The following is a 20383-nucleotide window of genomic DNA, read 5'->3' on the forward strand; positions in this document are numbered from 1 at the left end:
ATCCTTTCCTGGCACAACTACTGGTTCTGGACTTGCTGAACATCCATGGGCTTCACTGGAGTACCCAGGCATCTAGGCATCGATGGGTTTGGTCTTAGCAATCAACATGCTCGGTATGGGGCGAACTACCATTACTTTGAGCTCTGAGTGAAATAGCCAAAGGTTCTCTGGCCTCCAGTGGCGAGCGTAGTCCGACCATTATAGTCAGAGGTTCCGAGTAGGAGCCTAATGCGTGATGCACAGACTTGGCGTGAGTGTAATGCACCCCTATATACGACCGTACGCTTCCGAGCCCTGGTCAAAATCTCTACGAGCCAGTCAACCAACCCGAAAACTTCTGCAAATTAGCAAAACATTCAAGACATGTCTACTTCTCCAAGTAACGTGTTACCCGAGGGCATCGAGCGCAAGAAGATGAGTGCATCGGCTAGACGGCGAGCGCGGAAAGCTCGGAAGGTTGCTCAAGCAGGTTCGGGTGGTGAGCCGCAACAGAATGCCGAGACCGTGCACAAGGCACCTGAGCAAGCGGAAGCGGTGCAGGAGGAGATCACGGAAGAAGAAGCTCAACTGAGGCGCGAGCAGGAGGTGCAAATAGCGCGCGCTGAGCTAAAAAAGAAGGAAGAATCGAGATTGAAGCGAGAACAGGAGGCGCAAGCAGCGCACACCGAGAAGATGAAAAAGCGGAACGCTAAGCGTGCGTTCCTTGTCCACTCCTATGACGACCTCCGTCCATACCGTCGATACACTCACATCTACGGTGAACGTAAGTTCCAGAAGCCTGTGGTAAGTACCCTATGGATCTGGACACATAATGGTATACTCACAAGTCTGTAGAACAAGCCTCAGAACGTTGGCTTCCTCGATATGCCTCTCGAGATCCGTCTGATGATCTACGGGCATGCCCTTGAATTCGACGAGCCGATCGAGCTGTGGCCAGAGACCGGAGACATGGATACCGAGTATTACCGAAGAGTACGCAACGGGTCTAGACTTCGAAAAATGTTCGGCAGACGCGGCGCACGCAACCTCGGCTTGCTACGTACATGCAAGCAAGTATGCGCTGAAGCCACCGAGGTCTTCTACGGCAACAATGAGTTCCGCTTCTCGGGTCTCAACGGCCACATGGTAGCGTATGCGTTCGCGACAAAGATTGGACCGAGGAACCTGGGCTTCATGAAATCCATGACCATGGCTATACCTTGCCGCTCGGAGGACCGCGGTTGCATGGCCTCACACTGGAACCCACACACCTGGCTTCGCACACACGACGTATACGATCTCATGCCTTTCCCATATCCGTGGACAAAAGGAAAACTCCGTAAGCGCTTCCCGCGACTAGACTTCGAAGACTCGTGGAGTAGTCTGGCTTGGATGCTAGCGGGCGCTCATAGACTCAACCAGATCACGTTCGTCCTGCCCCACTATATCCGGTACCACCGCGTGGCGTGGGGTCTGCATCGCTATGTGAGGTGTTGCGGACGACGACTTGTCAGTGCAATGGACGATATCGTAGCGGCAAAGCCATTTCTCCAGGTTGCAATCATACGCATGTTCAAGGATCCGAATGAGGACGCCTCCTGTGACAGCAGTCAGCGCTGCCTCATCAAAGAACTGAAGTCGATTGTGTTCTGCAACGTTCGTCTGGCTAGATTCTGTAAGAACCAGAATTGGGAACTTGACCCCCAGCCATATGTTGACAGGGATGGCGAATTTGTCGAGGACCAGGCATTGGATGCGAGCGAGGACCCATTGGACATGCTTCCCGATATCGAGCGTTTGTTCGTGAGGGCGGCAGCTGAGTAGAAGAGATATGGCTTAAGGGTTCGTTCGTTTCCGTGTGCGCGGCGATAGCCAGCGAGATGCTTTCCGGAGGCGCGATTTCAGTATGCGGCTAGAAGCTCGGAAAGTTGTATTGGCGTTGTCAGCGCAAAGAACCGATGATAGGAGTGCAATAAAGATACCACATTTGTACGCTCGCCTTTGAAGTGTGGAAAGTAAAATGCCTTCGCGCGATACTACGAGTGGGCGCTGAGCTGTTGTGTTGTTGGTGTCGTCGGAAAGGCAGAAAGCGCGACTTCGACTAGTGACACGATGACGTCACGCGTCGTCCCATGTCTGCAATGCTGCGATTGGTTGTCGCGTACACTTCTTCTCCGCGCGCAGCACCACAAGAACATCCTACGTCGTAGCGCGCGTCCACAATGACAATGCTGCTTGCCTACTTGCCTAGTCTTTAAGGGCAGCAGAACCGCGATCTTTGTCCATACGTGTCACCCGCGTATGCAACGCGCCTCCACAGCCTATGTCAGTGCCTGCAATTGCGTCTTCGTCGTGTAGACCAATAAAAATATACAGTGCGACCATGCATAAGCTCGCCATCGCATTCATAGACAGCACTTTACACCTGCAAACGCGTCCGATAACTCCCCTACCTCGACTCGGTCATATTCACTCATTTCAAGAACCAAGAATCTTACTTTGATATGAATTGGTTGCTATATAGCTTGCACTATCGAGCTAGACATCCATGCATCCTACGATGCTTGCAGTTTCGCTGATGAAGAGGTAACGAACTCAAACGCTTTCGTGTGCGGCAAGTTCCTTCCCATGATCAGAGGACCAGTTGCTGGGGAAAACAGAAATGAAGAACGAGCACGATAAAACCATGTGATAGACCGAGGAGCGGGAAAGTGGGTTTCAGAGGAACGGAAGTCATCACTGAACCTCCACCGTATCCCAATTCGTCCTTGGTGCGATGGAAAGAACCCCCTTGACACGAGAGCTTCAAAAACGCAGTGGAGAGCTCGAATCCGCATTCGAAAAGCTAGAACGCATTAGCGAATTATCCCGATAATATCGTCAGATCATACCTATATCCCCACCTGTGTGACTTCCTAAGGAACTCCAACAACGAGCCCTTGACGCAAGGACCGAGATGACTGTTGACCAGCCAATTCCAGTCATTCGTGAGTTTGTAATCAACCCGCCCAGTCACCTTATAACTGTTGTCCAGGTATGAATTAACCAGTGTGTCCAACCCGAGCTCATTTTGCCATGACGCTTCTTTCGCTTGACCAAATCCATTTGTCCAGATAGTAGGGCACGGAAGATCGGCACGGTTGGGATAGGTCTTCAGAAAATCGTATATGAAGAGAAGAACGCCAACTTTTAGTTGGTCTAGGGACAACGTGAAGCAGTGGTTTGGTGTCTCAGAATCGAGCGGATGGCGTACCTCGATCTCTAAATGGACTTTGCGGTTGACCGAATCCATCGCAGATAAAAGTAGCAGTGCATCGAACCGAACATCTTCAAGAGTAGAGTGCTTCGGTAGGTCGAAATACAGATGAAAGTAGCGTGGGCGACCCCGTAGTCGGATGGCTGTGAATCTCTCCAGCTCGGTCGCAAAGTTGTATTTCGGCGTCGAAGTTGCTGAGTTGAAGGTTGAATTGACATCGCAGACTTCTGAGATGGCTTCGTGACGTAACCAACGATTCACCCCAGCTAGGCTTCTAAGGTTGCTGTTCGTAGTCTGGTGCGCCAAGTCGAAGGTTAGTTCAACTCCTGGGGGCTGGAACAAATCGAAAAGCCTCTTCCTAACGGAGTATATACTCATGAGGTCGCAAAACTCTGTGTTCCTGTTCGGCGGGATCACACGCAGCTCGCCTTCATCGCTGATTGACATGCGGCTTTTCGTCATCCAGTTACCACCACCAGAGTCGTTATGGCGGTATGAAACGTATACTTCCGATTCATCTGTATCGAGTCCGACCCTCAACAGCATTTTAGAATTCCAATACTTCCTAAGAAGGTTCGAGGGATCAGCGGTGAGCGTACTCAAGCTTTTGTTAATCCTAGCCATGTGGCTGGCGGACCATTCCCGATTGCTTTGGAAGTATGATTTACTACTGTGCACTTCGAGTAGTGCCACAAATAGGACGTTCATTTTCTTGTGTTCCAGCTTCCAGGTATGCTCCAGTATTGGTAGGACTTCTAAGGTTTCGTCGGCGTCAAGCAAGTTGTTGACATCAAGCTGGATGACGCGAAGAGAAGACGACTGTTTGCCAATTATGCGAAGCCAGTCCATAGCCCAAATAGTGCCACTACGCTGGTCCGCATCTTCGGGGAGCCCTAAACGGAACACGTTTCGTGCGTACAAGACACCAGTGGCCTCATACTGGATTTGACAACATGACTGGAGGAGCGCAGTTCCGGAGATAATCCTGTCGGAGCGGTAGCCGGAGTGGTAGCCGAGTCGATTGATGTTCTTCGCATGGATCTGAATAGGATATTCGTGAATGAAGAGTGCCTCGTAGATGGCGTTGCGAACTTCTCCGGGCAGATTCAACAATGAAGGCGCATTCGGGTCGATTGGGTGCGATACTGGCGGCGGAACGTTGTCCGTTGAAGTCGCCGCTTCCGTGTCTTTTTGCGTGTTCGCGATCTTGGTGATAGCCATGTCGCTTGATTCTGCGTCACTGACGGTAGCGGGAGTCGCGCCACCGGCTGCGGTACCGGGTGTCGCACTCATGTCGCTCGCTGTCACGCTGCGAGGATGGTCTCAGTCGCCGTAGCGCTGGCGATCAGTATCTCGAAATGGGTGTGCGATAACAGAAGGAAGGGTAATCGCTGGGAGCGGGAAAAGCTTGTAAGGTTGGGGATTCTAGGTGAGAGAGTGCGACTGCCAAGACTGCGGCCGTTTGCTGCACCAAATGGAAAGAGCTACGTCATGGATAGCGATAACCGCAGAACTTCTTCGATACGACCTGTAATTACGCGAAGAAAGGTTTGCGAAGCTGGACTAGATTGCAGTATACCAATGCTCGATGCACGTATTTGGTGTATGTGACGAATGATAAGGTCAGCCAATTCAAGAGAGACGCCAAACATGAATTGACTATAGCAAAGGTTACCCTAGAGGTATACGTTGCCAATCAATTTTCCATTTGTACTTAGTTATATGAGGTGCGATAACGCTATTATCTTGATCTACAGCATCTGGCATTAAAGGACGACCAAATGCATGTCGCATTATATATTTCACAAGACGATTTCCAGTTTGAGGCATACATCATCCTAGCCACTCCCGAATTGTTCATATTTGATAGACTGTATGCAGCAAATTCCATCGCCTACCTAGTACCACAGCCGTATTGCGGAATCACCCATAGAGTCAGGCGGAAAATTGCCTGGGGTGAGCATGCTTTCGAACCTCCCTTTAATTTCTTCGTAGCGTGATTGAATGATTGTCGAGCTGATGCCCACGTTCTCATTTACGATCGGCTTGATAGAACACTTGCTCAAGTCCCACTCGGCTTCCCGCGCTTCGCCCCTGCCACTCATCCAGATCCTTGGTAGTTGCGCTAGCATGTGCTCTGGACTTTTCTTGAAGATCTGGTACATGAAGAGAAGGATGCTCTGTCGTATATCCTCAAGAGATATAGTGTAGCTGTTTATTGGGGCGGTGCCAGATTTGCTGTAGACCTCGATGCACACAGGCTTTGATAGGTAGCGACACCCCGTCGCATGCAAAAGCGCGAGAGCATCGAGCCGTACATCGTCCAAGGAGGCATTGTTGTCCAGATAGTAGCGAATGATTATGCTCATAGGACTTCCGAGAGGCAGTCCGCGGAGTATCTTTAGTTCCGCGGTGAAAGCTGCCAGGGTACTCATACTTGTCAATGTGACACTGAACGCTCTTTCCCGGAAACCGACCTCGTGTGTACCAGTCAAGCAAGTAGTGACCGATACGATGTGAGCCACATCCACGTTTGTTGTCCGGTTTGTGAGGTCAAAGATGATGTCCTCGTCTGGACACAATGCCATCGTCAAGATGGAGTTTCGAATTTCGCGGGACGACATAATGCGTTTGATGTCCGTAACCGGTCTTCTTTTCGAAAACGTACTCTCAGCACCGTTGTCGACTATATCAATAATGTCCATAGCTAGCGGGCGGTCGCCGCTGTAAGTTGATTCATAGTAATGAAGGTGAGCATGGTGGTCCAGGAAGTTCAGGCAAACTTCTCGCAGTAATGAAGGCACGGAACAGAACCTTTTGATCATTCCTGACGGATCATCAATGATTGTAGCCATCTGCCTGTTACATGAGACAGCGTTTATCTCGGCTGTTCTGTTAAGATCGTCACCTGGTGGGTCCCATTCCGGATACCATCTAGGGAGAAGTTCAACCTTCAAAGCCGCATGATCAGGCTCCCATACTTGATGTAGTATAGGTGATATATTGATGACATCATCTCGACCGTGGAATACGTTGTAGATGTGAGTTTGAAGATGTCGAACAGAGGAAGACTGTATCCCAATATCGTCGAGCCAGGCCATTGCCCATGGAATTGGATCAGTAATGTAGGGGTCGTCCGCCAGACTTACACAGAAGATATTCCGACTGTAGAGAATACCAATAACTTCCTCGTGGATTTGACGGCATGTTCGAAGTAGCGCGATGCCACGTACGTCTCCCGACTGGTAACATGAGGAGTCGCCGTACGCATACCGATCGCGGGAGATTGTAATGGGGTGGCCTAACTCGAATAGAGCCTCGAAGATAGCATTGCGGACTTCGCCTGGTATTGTTGTCAAGAGAGACGGTGCCTCTGGGTTGATGGGGTGTGACTGCATCGACATGGTTTGGCCAGGTATCGCGGAAGCGGAATCGCCGTTTGTCGCGCTCATGTCTTTGACTACGTACACTTCTGGTAGTTGTTGGGGTTATGAAGGAGTAATGGCTTTGACAGAAGAAGCAGGGGATATAATGGAGGAGGTTCGAAGTCTAGGACGCACGCCAATATATATGGCAAGCGACCGCAGCTGACGACAACATCCGTGCGCGCAGTGAAGTCAGGAGAGTCTACGTGATGAGAGTTGAATGTGACGTTCATATTACAAACATTCTCTTTGTACGTGAAGAGGATGCGTTGGTATGCCAAGTGAATGCGAGGACCGAACACCCGTGTCGGTTTCCTTATCAAGTCGCGCCGTATTATTGGTGTCAAGAAGGAGGCGGCTTCTGCGAGGACTGATCGGGATCACTCTGGTCGGAGAGTGCGTATACGTAAGTGTCGTCCGTTACGGCGTGGGCGGGCGCAGACATGGTGGTGTGAGGGGTGTGCGCGGCGTGTGACGCTGGTCCGTAGTCTGCAACTTGATCTTTGCCAGGTCCTTCCTGCATCGTGCTCCGACAGAGGCAAGGCTGTTGTGTGTGATCAGCATAGTGATTTTGTGGGGAACGACGAGGTTACGGGGCCAGAACAGGTGTTGTACGCAGGCTGAGAGCGGGGCCGACTTCTCACACCCATTTGGGCAGGCACGGCTGAACGCCACACCCCATTCCCGAACATTGTTACAGCGACTAGAAAGGGAAAGAGCAAACTGGACAAGTAACCTTGGGTATGAGTATCAAGAACCAAAGAATGATACATGAATATACATAAGTGACGCGAAGTGTGCAGCGCATAGCATGACATCGCGAATGCTACGGGACAGACTCATTTCATTGAGCTCCAAGCCCCATCTTCTGCAACACGCTGGCCAAGTCAACCTCCACAATCTTGTCCCAGCCCCTCTCAGGGCCCCAGGCAACGCGCTTCTGATTGAGCTTGGTCTCTTCTACCAGGCCCTTCAGCAGCGGGCTGTCCTTGGACACGCTTGGATATGCGTCAAACTCGACGTCATCAATCGACGGCACCTGCGCGAGCAAGCCTCTCAGCAGCCCGACGCAGTACTCGGTATAGAAGTTGTTCCCCACGCGCCAGCCCTCAAAGACCTCGTTCGACGCCGGGTCGATCTCTACAAAGATTTTCAGTTTGTACACCTTCTTCACCGCCGCCAGACCGAGCCGGCTATCCACGACCCAGCATTTCGGCGGTTTCGTGAAGCCCGGCCCCAGTCGCAGCTCTAGGCGCGTAAGGAGCGCGCGGTATTTGCGAGGGAACCATGCAAGAAGCGGGTGTTTGCGGTTTATGTAGCGGCCGTGGATGGGGAACACGCGGAAGGTGTTGCGACCGTAGAAGACTCGCGACGCTTCGTCGTGCATGCGATGGTCGACGAGGAAGAGGCGGAGGGCGGGGGCGACGGTGCGGTAATTCGTAGGGTCGAGGTCGATGGTCTTAGGGAAGACCAGAAGCTCTTCGTAGATGCGCAGTCGCAGCTCGGATGGCAGATCGAAGAAGCGGAAGGGCTGGCGCTTCACAGCTTTCTTGTCATCTTCCTGCGCATCGTCTTGAACATCGGGCGGCGGGGCAGCGCGCTCATCCACCAGCCGCACTTTGCTCATGCGATTGACCATGTGGTCAATCGCCTTGGTCTTACGGGCCATCTTATTGTACAGCGCTTCCAAAGCGATCACTTCTACCGCCTTGGTCGCGCTTATGCATCCATCGTGTCACTCGTGCGTATACGTGTCGGTATCGTTCGAGGCGAAGGGAGACGTCGCAATGATGAAAATTTCTTATGGGAATGTCTCGGAGCCACGGGACCGACAGCCCATTCGGTAGGGGCAGGCAGTTCTTGGGGGCAAAGATGTATGTTCTCCCCAGCTTATGTCAACTTCAATCTTGTAGAGGAACAAAGAGTGAGGTCAAATTTCGTGGGTGCAACTTTCTATATGGAAAAGAAGAGAGGGTGGCGGCGGCGCGGAGAGTTTTGTTCGAGCTCCGGCTAGTGGATTAGTCAGCGCGTGACCGAGGTAGCACCGCACGACCCACCGCCAACCTGACATCACCCTCTAGCTCACTCCTAGAATGGCAGACACCACCCTTTCCCCACAGGCAAGCGATGCTGCTACGGAAAGCAATCTTTTGCTCAAATGGTTTGGCATCGAGGCTTCATTGACCACTCCTCTGGAACTACGAACCCCATTTAATCCATTGAGCATTGCTTCCCTAATTTCTCCATCACCCATTTCTCTGGAACTACGAGCCCGATTGCTTGACGCGGCAGCCTATTTTGAGAGTCCGAAGTACGGTGCGACATCTGGCCCTAGTTTGAGCGAAAGGCGTAGCCTCTTTTTGGACGCGGCAGCTCGAAACATCAATATCACGTCTTTGCGTAGGTGGCACGCTTGGAAAGATTCCCTTGTGGCTCTAGTCGATGCACAGCTTGCCAGATACCCAGTTGCTTCAGGGCCGTCGCCTTCAACTTCAGATCCGAGTAATGAACATGGTCGGAATCCATCGTCGACTGCATCCGCTACTCACCGCGTTTTGAACATAGTGGAACTGGTTGAGCAGATCTTATACAGCGCGGACCTTCAGACCCAACTGCACGCCGGCCAAGTCTGTACGCTATGGCGAGCGACTGTGAAGCGCATTCTCCAGGACCCCTTCGAAGATACACCGCATCAGAACCCGGTCGAATACTCCGATGTGTGTTCGACTAACAATGACAACCTTCATGTAACCCCCGAAGAGCTACTTGCTTTCGAAGAAAAGGTCCACGCAATGTGTTCGATTCTCCTGGATACAAACGGATGGAACATTTGGACGTACGCACCCGCTCGGCTTACTCAATCGCATATGCTCAAGCCATCCATCGCAGAACTTGTGCGCTACGCATATCGCGTGGCTTGGGACATTAACCCTACCCGGGACGACGACTTCAAACCGCAGCCGCAATGGCTGGACTTCACGCAGTTCAGGTTGCATCCGTGTCTGGAGCGCCTATACACCGGCGGATTCGAGACATATCGCGGTCGCTGTCACATTTACTTAAACACCAATGCTCCCACTGGAGGCCTCCTTCACCCGCTCAACTTCCCGCTTGGACCCTTGTACTCCCATACAGGATCACACTTTGTCACCGACCCACCTTGTAGTTGCATCGGCATTTATACTCCGAGTGATCAGTGGCTGGAGGGGACTGCACACAAGCTAGTGGCCCGCATCTACAATAAGGACGGAATACGTCAATCTCATCTAACAAGTATACTGAACGCACATGCGGCGACCGTACTGTTGGATTGGAGGGACCAAGTCGAGCGTATGCGAGAGAACTTGGCCACCCTGCCTCCAAGCGTACTGCAGCTATCATACCCAAGACGGCGTGCATTCACAGCCGGTGCCCGTCCGCACTTTATACTCACGCTCGATCATCACGACATGGATGAAAATCCCAATCTCTCCAAGCATGTGAGCCAACGGCCGTTGCTGATGGGTATGAGGATGTTGGGAAACGAATGGAAGACTTTGGATATCGCAGAGCAATATGTCGACACCAGCAGTGAGTGTTGGGCGGAGTGGATTTCCGATACTTCTGTTGATGATTCTTTGTGGAGCATATAGCACGACATGCCATTACTTCGTTTTTTCTTGCTATAGACTGTGGAAATTGCTACTACTGCTGCGTCACCTCAACCAGACGGAAAAGGTGGGCTCGCCGAAGTCTATGTGCTTAGTGAGAAATGTTTGGAGAATCGATGCACTTCAATGCAACGTATCATACCACTCGCCGTAGTCTCGACTGCTGCGAGACCAGCAAAAGACGTGCAAATCTAGATCAGATCTAGTGGCGTGGCAACATCATATGGAGACGTATCCTCACAACTCAACCAGATGAAAGTCCGTTTCGGGGTCTAGCAAGCACAAAGTCCTTCATCTAAAGATCAGTCAATACGTCGAGGATGAGATTCTAGACTTCCAGAGTCTTGGAACGACGGAGTTTCGGCAACGCTACGAATTCCCGCCCAACGGTTTCCAGAGGCCTAATCGTGCGCCAAGCAAACTGCATCCCCAGATTTGGCCTAATGGTAGTCTACCAGTCGAACATTGAGCTAAGCAAACCTAAGACTGCCGAGCAGCCGGCTACTTCGCCTTCAAATGCGACTACAAGTCGAGCGTGCTACCATTAGGAGTACTCCGGAGTACACCCCAAGAAGTTGTCAACGTTTGGCCAAGGCGACGCCAATTATTGTACCTGTTTTAGCAGAATCGTGGCAGACGTCATCTGCGAGAAGATGTGGGTCATATCAGTTATTATAGCTACGACTGCTCGAAGTTGCAGCAGTACATCGCCCAGATTACTATCACCAACAACAACAACATGCGCGATCAAAACGAGAAGATGTCATCAGCACCAGAAACTACCGCTGTAGGGCAAAAGCACGATCCTTCCATCAAGAATCCGCTCGTCAACTACGGACAATTACCAGGATGGCGCCAAGAAAACCAATACATCGTCACCAAATACCGTTCCGCCCGCAATTCATACCGCCAATCCATCAAAAGCCTCACGTACCTCCATAACGAGACCGGAAACATCTACACCCACCTACTCTTCTTAGCCATTGTTTTGCTTCTCACCACCTACAACCTACCGCAACTAGGTGGCCCAAAACAGTGGTTCCCCTCCCCACGCAACGGTGATTTACTGGCATTGTCTGCATTCCTCGGCGGTGTGGTACTGTGCATGTCGTTCTCCGTCACGTACCACATCGTCCTCGACCATTCAGAATCTGTGGCGACGGCTGGCAAGCAGTTGGATTTTGCGGGCATCACGTGTCTTATCTGGGGCAGTTTGATTGCGACGCTATACTACACGTTCACCTGCGAGGTAGAGCTCATGCGCACCTATATGCTTATTGTAAGTTGATTTGGTGCTACGACATGGGTTAGAAGCTGCTGACATGGAATATAGTTCACGACTTTTGGCGCTATCATGCTGCTCTTCTTCGCTTCGCCTCTGGCTTCCAAGTCTTGGGCACAGGCCCTTGTAGTTCCGCTTTTCGTCGCTTTTGCCGCCTCTGGTATTTTTCCGCTGTGGAGGGGTATTCAATTGTATGGTTGGGAAAGAATGGACGAAATGGCAGGCTTACGATGGGGGTTGGCTTGCGGCTTCGTCTGCCTGGCTAGTCTGGGTCCCTTTATGGTATCTAGTCGTGCCTTGCAACGCTCAACGATAGCTGGACTAACAGAAGACAGATGCAATTCCCAGAGTGCTGGAAACAAGGCAAATTCGACATGTGGCTCTCATCACACCAGATCTTCCACATCGCTGTGGTGATTGCTGCGTGTCTGCATTTTGTTGGGCTGATGAAGGCCTACTCGTTCCAGCATACGCACATGCAGATAGCGATCTGCCCCATGCTGAGTACCTGGAAAGATGAGCTCATGAATTTGACTTGAATGGGATGATACGCCGCAATCGTATCGGCCTCCAAAGTGCGGTTTGGTGTAGAACCCTCATAACTAAATGCTGATACCAAGAACTCTCCTCTTTGACTCGGCCTTACCGCCATCAGACATGCGACACCAAACTTCCCCAAAGCAAGATACTGACTAATAAGAAGAACATGATCAACACAACACAAAACCCAATCACACCTTCTAGTCTCCGCCACCTAACCTCTTCATCCCGCCATATCAGTACCCCAACAATATCTTCAACACACTTATACCACAGCTCCAGCACCTCCGCCGGAGCACCAAACGTGGCTGCCAAAATGCACTCCGGGCCCTTATGCTCCAGCAACAAACGCTGCGTCTTTCGGTCGCAATACTTCATGACCCACTCATCCAGCAGCGTCCAAACATACACATCCAACTCGCACCGCAGCTGCTCGATGCTAACAACGCGGTGGCCCGGCGAATGAAGAGTACGATCGAAGTATACCCTCATCAAATAGAAGAACCGGTGAACCGCATCCCTTGTCGTGACTTCTTCATCCTGGCCAAAATCAGCCAGCATAGCGCGTCTCAGAAACCCGTTGTCCATCGCACGAGCCAAAGCGCGCGGTTCCAAATACGCGACTACCCTCATCGCGTCCTCGATATGTATATCAATCTCCTGCGCCGGACTAAACTTCTCGGTGTTCTGAGCAATAGACATCAAATCCAACTCCTCAAGCTCCATAGCAGGCCGGTACCACTTCACACTCCACTCCTCTTCCTCATCTAAAACGCATTGACATAGCGGACTACCAAACCCTTCTATCATTTGTTTCACACAGACTCCGTGGTTGCAATGGAGTGTACAGTGCGGTTCTGGGGGCGGCACGCTCTTGCGGATGTTGAGGACGTCTTGGAAGGCGGGGAAGCGGTGGGTGTTTGTGTCTTCGTTTATACCGGCGAAGAGAGGGGATGGAGGTGCGACGGGGAGGCGCAGGTTATAGGAAGGGATCTTGATGCGGAGGTGTGAACGTGGAGGTAGGGGTGGTGTTGGGGATGTGGACAGGAAGTCGGTTTCTGTGAACTTCATGATTGCGGGTGAAAGGGTGTTTGATTGGTGTTTACTCGGGGGAGGGAGTGAAATACAATGGTTTTGGTTGAGATGGTTTTGGTTGTCTGAGAAGGGACGTTGTGCGCATATGAAGTGTACATTAAGCGCTGTGTTCGGGTTTGCTCAACCATGAAATGATTGCGGTGAATGCACACGGAAGCTTTCTCTCTTTGATTGCTTGTGACGATACTGATCAGGCGTACGAGACATCAATTACACTAATCCCAGGTAAAATCACAGCTCTCCTCGCTGTCGCTGCTCTCTCCACTCTCGCTGCTTTCCTCACTCCCACAGCTCTCAAACTCCCACCAGGTCTTATTCATCCTCTCCGTCCTTATCTCTCCATCCCACCACAACAAAACCGCAACTACCATCTCCACAATCCCCTCCATTCTCTCAAACAGTACCTCAACTCCCCTACTCATCGTCCCCTTAATCCAAGTCCTCCTCGCTAGGCCAAAGCACCCTTTCAACTTCCATGCTCTCTCCACAGCATTATCCCTCCTTTCTACCTGGTTGCGGAAACACCATTCAGATACCCACCAGAAGATTTCTAGTCGTATCATCTCCGTTATTTCTTTGACCAGTTCCGCGATGGTGAGTGTGCGGGTTTGGTTCTCTAGTGGCAAAAGCGTGATTGACAAGTAGTTGAGGAGTTTGGAGATGAGGATATTGGCCGCGCGGGTAGCTGCGAGGTACTGCGCGGGGTAAAGTGTGGTGCTCCTTGTGAAGTCTTTGGATCCGCGAAGATATTTGGTCAAATCAAGATATCCCATGCTTCGCATCTTTCTGACTAGGGCAGTGGCGGATGCTAGTTCAAGCGTTATCGTCTCGGTATGGCCGGCCTTCTCGTAAGCCTTTTGGGCGGCGAGAATATTCTGGAGGCGAAGACGCGATATCCTTTCTTGTCTGAAACTGGTGTCTTCGAGGAGGGGAAGTCGCCTGCAACATCTGCATGCTTTGGGCTCGATGTTGCGCTTCCCATCTTTGTCCGTAATGGTGCGGCACACGCGATGCTCGCAGTGTCGAATGCAGTGGTCGATGTCATGGTCATTGACTGCGACCCGATCATTATTCCGCTTCCACTCTTCCCAGTTGTCTTCGTCTTCTTCATATGCCGGAAACTGCTCCATTTCTCGCGCTAGTGGCTGGTGGGTGAACGGGCATGGCGATGGGCTTCTCGCTCGGCAGAGAACTTCTCTAACACTCGATTGAACTGGACGACCGGTTCGAATAGGCTTGTTGAATGCTTTGCGATGTTTTAGAGCCAAATACGATGACGGTGTATATCGCGGAGTAGAATCTTCACCCAGGTGGTCTGGGTGCATGCAAAACGCGTCGGCGACGTTTGCTAGGAGGTGACAAAACATTTTGTTGGAGAAGACGTTGATGGGATGAGATGAGAAGATGAAGTTTACAAGAGACAAGTACATATTATGTATGAGCAGCAAACCTACCAGAATCTACGGTTCACTCCATGGTACAATTTGGACCTCTGACTCTACGCGACTATCCATCCTGAACTCTGGTCGGCTGGATGAGTGGGCGCAGCCGACCAACCAGACTCGCTGCATTTACTGTCGTAGCCAATGAACACAACGCAACAACGAGGACGTACCATAGTTCCCATCATGAATCTCATTTGGTCAACAAGCAACTAGGATGTGTTGAATTCTCTGCGCTTTGAGCCAACTGCAAGCTGGGGTTAGTCATGGCGGTCTCGTGGAGCGCGCGTACACCGAGCAGACGCAAAAAATACAATTTGATCTGGAGACGAAGATAAAATTTGGCGCTGACTGTGGAGGTTACATCAAGTTGAGAAGGTGTCGTTCCGCGAAGTTAGATGCACCGCGGCAGCGACGGGAGGACGCATTAGACTATTTGCGGAAAGGTCCCCGCCGATCATGACGCAGCGCGATTTCGCATCCCACCTCGCGTGGACTGAAGTGCATCGCGTGCATTCTTCCAGTCCCCTACGATGCCACCGCCCTGAATCCTATATCGCACCCCTCGACCGCATCTCCAAAATGGCGCTTCCTCTCAGTATCTTCCTCGGCGGCTGCGTCGTCGCCATCCCCGTCGTAACCGGCGTCGCGCAAGGTGTCGAGCACCAAAAGAAGCAGAACGAAGAAGCCGCCAACGAATCGCGCATGTGGAAATTCAACTGTCTCGTAGCCTGCGACGACCCCGATCCGATCGCGAAAGAAGAAATCGACAATGGCATCCTCGTCGTGCGCCACGATAAAGTCTGGGTCGTGCCGAGAGATGCGGATAACAAGCCCATGTGGCCGGATGGAGTGGATGGGGAAGGAAGAGAGCCTCTGCATCCATTTGCGGGCTTTTACATTGCATATCCAGATGAAGACAGGAGTCCGCCGGAGAGAGGATTGGTTACCACAATCAGCGACGACCCGCCGATGCTGAACTGGGTCTACTGCGACAAGAAGACGTACGAGCTACGCTACTCGAACCGCACCGGCAGCATCATACATCATGTCGGCGTCTGGGACTGGACCGAAGACGAGACGCACCTCACATTCGAAGGCTGGGAGGGCTTCATGGCCATCGACGAATGGGATGGCGCCGACGAAGACCCGGACACACCGTGGGGCAAGGAAGGGCTGCGGTGGGCCGTCTACTTCGACAAGGACGACAACGGGCTCAAGGGAAAGCACAAAGGAAGGGACATGTTTGAGATCAGCCTCAAGCGCAGGATACAGAGCGCGGAAGAGCAGTTGAAGCAGAACGAGGCTGCGGAGAAGAAGATGCAAGTCAAGAGCAGGGGTGGTTTGAGTACGCAGTTCGCCGCGCCCCAGAAGGAAAGGGATAAGGAGTGGGAGAAGAAGTTTGGCGAGAAGGCGAGGCTGGAGCTGGAGAAGAAGTTGGCGAAAGACCAGGAAGAAGGGCAGGGGCCTGAGTGGGCTAGAGGCGATGTTGGGAAAGAAGAGTGAGGACAACAACGAGATAGATGGGTAGCTCATGGCGTTGAGTATGCCCATTTCGGTATCATACGTGCGCTTTCTCCTGGACGCGCTCCTCACCCACCCTTATGCGCCAGGCCCTGCGAAGACCATATCGACGTCGAACCTCTTCAATGGAGACAAATCACTCACCTCGTAGGCATTTGCCGGACAATACGACTCACGGCAAACAGAGGCAATCCAGTCATGTTATATGATTGCTCATATTCTTTAGAGTATAAACTTGGCTCGGCGATCCTTAGGTCTCTCTCTTCTCGATAGCGCTGCAAGAAGGGTGACCCAGTCAAAATATCAACCTCCTATGACCTGTCGACACGAGAGGGGCAACAAAAGTACGCCTTCTCTAAGCTGATAGTTGCCAACTCGGACGTGTTGGCTCAGAATCAAGCCAGATATCATCCCGAGGTCGGCCTTGAGCGATATCTATGGAAGGTGACCTATGTCATGATGGAAGGAGAGCAGCTCATTGGTTATACCAGCAATGAGCAGACGGCAAACCTTTTCCGCGACACTCTTGGTTGGCATGTAGAAAAACAAGACGGAGAGGAAGAATGGACATACCAATACAGCAAGTGCGTTCATGGAGATCCTGCGATGGATTGGATCGATCCAGTGGCGAAGACGACTGCTTTTTATGGGTGGCGTGAGTATCCCTGTACAAACTTCATGTGAGGGAGTTCCTGACTGATCACGCAGGCATCTAGGCCATCCTGCTATTGGTAAACCTCGCGAAGAGTCTTTTCCAGCACATGAGATGAGGTGGAAGAACTCGTATGTTCAGAAAGGGCGTACGATGATCCATTTCGCCATCTCAATTCGCCAGACTGACGTGTTGCATAGTCTGGTGGGCGTTCATCACGAAACGACCACCCGTCGACACCGAAGAACCCAGAGTGCTGACCACCGAATTCTTGAAGAGTGGCAAGAGACTCCTTCCTCAGCATAATGCAAAGGCACTACTGAAGCAAGGCTCCTCCGGAATTCCGAAGCTTTTAGTAGAATGGGTCGAGAGAAGCGCTCGGGAAGGTCCAACAGCTCCCCCAAAACCTGAAGCGTCTGAAGCTTCTGCGGCTCCAGCTCCAGTGTAATTTATGAACTCGACGGAATAAGGGGCACTTCTATTCGATACTGTCACAGAATGAGGGCTATGTACTATAACTTGGTCGTGTTTTCATCTATTACCAAATTCTACGGTAATACGACACTGGATACGAATGAGCTACGAATACGGCAGCTACTACCATGCCTACACATTGAAATGTTCCTCAAAAGCTCCCAACCTTTTCACCCCCTTCCAGGAATCATCTTCTTCCTAGTAGCGTGGGGTCTCACGATCTTCAAAGCATGGACGCTGATTCGGCCAATGTGGATATGCCTCGAGCTGCACATCTTCGGCACCACGTTTCAACACTCGGTTGGGTCTAGGAATGGCAAACGGGTGTTGGTATGGAGTGTGCGGGTAGCTTTGGGTCATGTGCGGCATATAAGACGGCGACGGCTTCCAAGGTGTCACCGGTGATGGCTGCGTGCTTGGGGAATAGATTCCGTGCATCGATGACGTTGGAGTCGGGGCATACGAGGCGGATGGCGAAAGTATGTTCGGTGAAAGCTTGTTCGACGAAAGCATGCTCGGTGATAGCATCCCAGGCGAGGGCGGGGTGTGATGGAAGACAGGTTGAGGGCCATGATGGTAAGAGTTCCCGGTGACATGCTGGTTGTTCTGGTGCTGCCCGCCATTGTCGCCCGCGTACTGAGAGACGGTCTGGGTATTGTTCGATTGAAAGTCGCCGATGATACTCGCCCCAATGTCGGCAGGTGGCAGAGGCCCCGATGATTGCAGGCTCGTCGCGACATTTAGATGCAACTCTTCCTCAAGGTCGTTCGAAGGCAGGCTCATTGCGACACCTGACTCGAGTTCCTTATCACCGTCCGTGCCTGAGGCTTGATCTTCCGGTGACGTCGTAGCCTTTTTCTCTTTCACCCTCGTTCGACCTTCTGCGATGTACTTCTGGCGATTTCCATTCTGTTCATTGTTCAGGATTGTGCCTGTAATTTTATCGGGAGCCGCACCCACAGTAGTTTCAAGATTCTCACCCTTGAGCAGCGAGAAGCAGCGACCCTTGGAAAGCCGTAAGAGCTCACAGAGACTATCTATACGCTCACCAAAAGTAAGGTTGCGGGATTTGTACATCGTCTGCAGTGGCGTCGTGTCGTAGATGGAGAACGATTTCGGGCCGAAGAAGTGTAGTTTCTCAGCGGTGTCAACTAGCTGCCAGCACACCTTCTCCATCTGGTCTTCATAAATCGCCTTTTTGGCACCTGGAGTCAATCGTTTCGCAAATCGGTCCTTGTCTTGGTTGTCCGGGCAGGCAGAAGTGTCTTTCATTGCTGCTAGTAGCTCAGCGACGTGTCCAGCTCGGTCTTCGTCAGTAGTCGGAATAGTGCTGTCATTGGCAGGCGGCACCCAGTCGTTTTCGATATAGCGGTTAAGCATGCTATCCTTCGCTTCTGCCAGATTCCGAAACGAAAGTCCAAAAAACTTGGGTTGAACTAGAGCTATTGCAGTAGCTAGAGAGGGTGCCGATGGGCTGGGTGTCATGTAACTGTAACAGGGGTCGAATGGCGAGTGTACGTCCACCAAATGTGTTGGCGTATTCGTAGCACTGACAGGTTCTATGGATAAATAACGAGGAGGTGGGGTGCCTGCATAATGCTGGGGTGAAGACTGCTCGAGCATCGGTTGGCTGTAGCCATTGAAGCCATTTTGATACTGACCATCGTCAATTGCAGATAGAGGAACATCATTCGGCTGATAGTTCCCTATGCCATAATCTTGAATGCCAGGTTGAGCAAAATACACAGGGTCGCCATTGGTAGACAGCATTGTGCCCTCGTTATCCATAGTTGTTGGGAATTGAGCTTCATAGAGGAGTTGCAGGTCTTGAGAGCTCATGTTGAGAATGTCGTCGATGTAGTCAGGAGAACTGTTATTGTCCTGGTAGTGGTCTTGAGACATAATGCCTTCGGTGGACAGGGTCGATGTGTCGAGAGAGGTTGCGAGTATCACCCGGATTCCGATCGGTCGAGTTGAAAAGAGTGACTGGTTAAGAGCTTGGAAGGTTGTAAGCTGGTGATGGGTGGAAAGGAAAATCTCACACATGCTTTTAACCTGTCGAGGCGCTTCCGCTGAGTGAATCTCATCATCTTCGCAAGTTTGCTACTTGAAGCATCGCGATAGCACAGTTGACTCGAGGGCTATGTGCTTGCATGTTTGCTTCCTGCCGAGAGAATCCATGGGAAAAGTCTTGTACGCTGTGAGACTATGATGACTGCAAGTACAAAACTGATACCAACGTCGGCTGGAGACGATTCAAGCGATAGATACGAGTGTTCCAGGATAAGACTTCAATACTGTCGCAAAGTATGTAAAAGAATGGCTCAATTGTTCTGCAAGAGCTTCTGTCACCCATTGGAAGCGTGATAGCACTGGTGCGCAAGTTTCACAAAAGGCGGCATTGTGAAATGGGTCCTTCCTTGGTTGCTGTCCATCAGTAGTTCGTTGACAGTGAATTGGGAACTCTCAAGACAGTGATTGAAGAGCACGTTAAGCATTCTGGAGGTATCGAGAGCGCCCTGCGTATGATGTGCGTGATAGCGAAGGGCGGTGCGAATGCATTGGTGGTAGAGAGCGGCGTGTTGCTGATGAAGTTCCGACGCGTCGACGGCGCGACTGAACGCGTCACAACCGCATTCGGACATTAGCGGCTTGGCTGACAACATTCTCCTCTTTACGGAAGCAACTCCTCACTTCAGCACCTCACATCGCGTCACCGAGTCGCCATCCATCTCCTCCCATCTACACCCCGTATGGTTGCGCATAGTTGGGATGATCATACGACAACCTCCGATCTCAGGTTCATCCACGCGCTTTGTCACAAAGAACCCCGCATCGGCCAGTACGCACGATCATCAGCACGGCAACTCATCATCAAGTCGAAGTCTGCAACCTTCAGGCAACTGCGAACAATCATACAAACAGATATGGAAGGCTTGGGTTCAGAACGCCAATTGTTCTTCCGCCTCACGCTGGCCACCGCTATCTATGACGCTAATTCAGCTGGATGACTGACATTATACCACAAGTTGTCTACGAGTTCTTTAACTCGCACTGACGCCAT

General features: G+C 51.5%; 7 protein-coding genes across 7 annotated transcripts; 3 read left to right on the forward strand and 4 right to left on the reverse strand.

The window, feature by feature from the left end:
- Positions 1 to 363: 363 nt before the first annotated feature.
- Positions 364 to 1803, forward strand: J4E87_008516 (uncharacterized protein; the record flags this gene model as incomplete). Its single annotated transcript, XM_049380105.1, has 2 exons — positions 364 to 783; positions 835 to 1803. The coding sequence occupies 2 exons, from the start codon at positions 364 to 366 to the stop codon at positions 1801 to 1803; spliced, it is 1389 nt and encodes a 462-aa protein (XP_049230102.1).
- Positions 1804 to 3168: 1365 nt separating this feature from the next.
- Positions 3169 to 5940, reverse strand: J4E87_008517 (uncharacterized protein; the record flags this gene model as incomplete). Its single annotated transcript, XM_049380106.1, has 4 exons — positions 3169 to 3177; positions 3233 to 4544; positions 5210 to 5807; positions 5904 to 5940. The coding sequence occupies 4 exons, from the start codon at positions 5938 to 5940 to the stop codon at positions 3169 to 3171; spliced, it is 1956 nt and encodes a 651-aa protein (XP_049230103.1).
- Positions 5941 to 7504: 1564 nt separating this feature from the next.
- On the reverse strand, positions 7505 to 8329 carry J4E87_008518 (uncharacterized protein; the record flags this gene model as incomplete). Its single annotated transcript, XM_049380107.1, has 1 exon — positions 7505 to 8329. One exon carries the CDS (start codon positions 8327 to 8329, stop codon positions 7505 to 7507), a length of 825 nt encoding a protein of 274 aa, XP_049230104.1.
- A 2720-nt stretch (positions 8330 to 11049) lies between these two features.
- On the forward strand, positions 11050 to 12131 carry J4E87_008519 (uncharacterized protein; the record flags this gene model as incomplete). The annotated part of the gene is made up of 3 exons (XM_049380108.1): positions 11050 to 11589; positions 11644 to 11874; positions 11928 to 12131. 3 exons carry the CDS (start codon positions 11050 to 11052, stop codon positions 12129 to 12131), a joined length of 975 nt encoding a protein of 324 aa, XP_049230105.1.
- A 1311-nt stretch (positions 12132 to 13442) lies between these two features.
- Positions 13443 to 14357, reverse strand: J4E87_008520 (uncharacterized protein; the record flags this gene model as incomplete). The annotated part of the gene is made up of 1 exon (XM_049380109.1): positions 13443 to 14357. One exon carries the CDS (start codon positions 14355 to 14357, stop codon positions 13443 to 13445), a length of 915 nt encoding a protein of 304 aa, XP_049230106.1.
- An 894-nt stretch (positions 14358 to 15251) lies between these two features.
- On the forward strand, positions 15252 to 16175 carry J4E87_008521 (uncharacterized protein; the record flags this gene model as incomplete). Its single annotated transcript, XM_049380110.1, has 1 exon — positions 15252 to 16175. One exon carries the CDS (start codon positions 15252 to 15254, stop codon positions 16173 to 16175), a length of 924 nt encoding a protein of 307 aa, XP_049230107.1.
- A 1342-nt stretch (positions 16176 to 17517) lies between these two features.
- On the reverse strand, positions 17518 to 19221 carry J4E87_008522 (uncharacterized protein; the record flags this gene model as incomplete). Its single annotated transcript, XM_049380111.1, has 1 exon — positions 17518 to 19221. The coding sequence occupies one exon, from the start codon at positions 19219 to 19221 to the stop codon at positions 17518 to 17520; it is 1704 nt and encodes a 567-aa protein (XP_049230108.1).
- Between the last annotated feature and the right edge of the window lie 1162 nt (positions 19222 to 20383).

Source organism: Alternaria ethzedia (genome assembly GCF_023757985.1).
Source record: "Alternaria ethzedia strain BMP 0044 chromosome Unknown scaffold_27, whole genome shotgun sequence".
Classification (NCBI taxonomy): Eukaryota; Fungi; Ascomycota; class Dothideomycetes; order Pleosporales; family Pleosporaceae; genus Alternaria; species Alternaria ethzedia.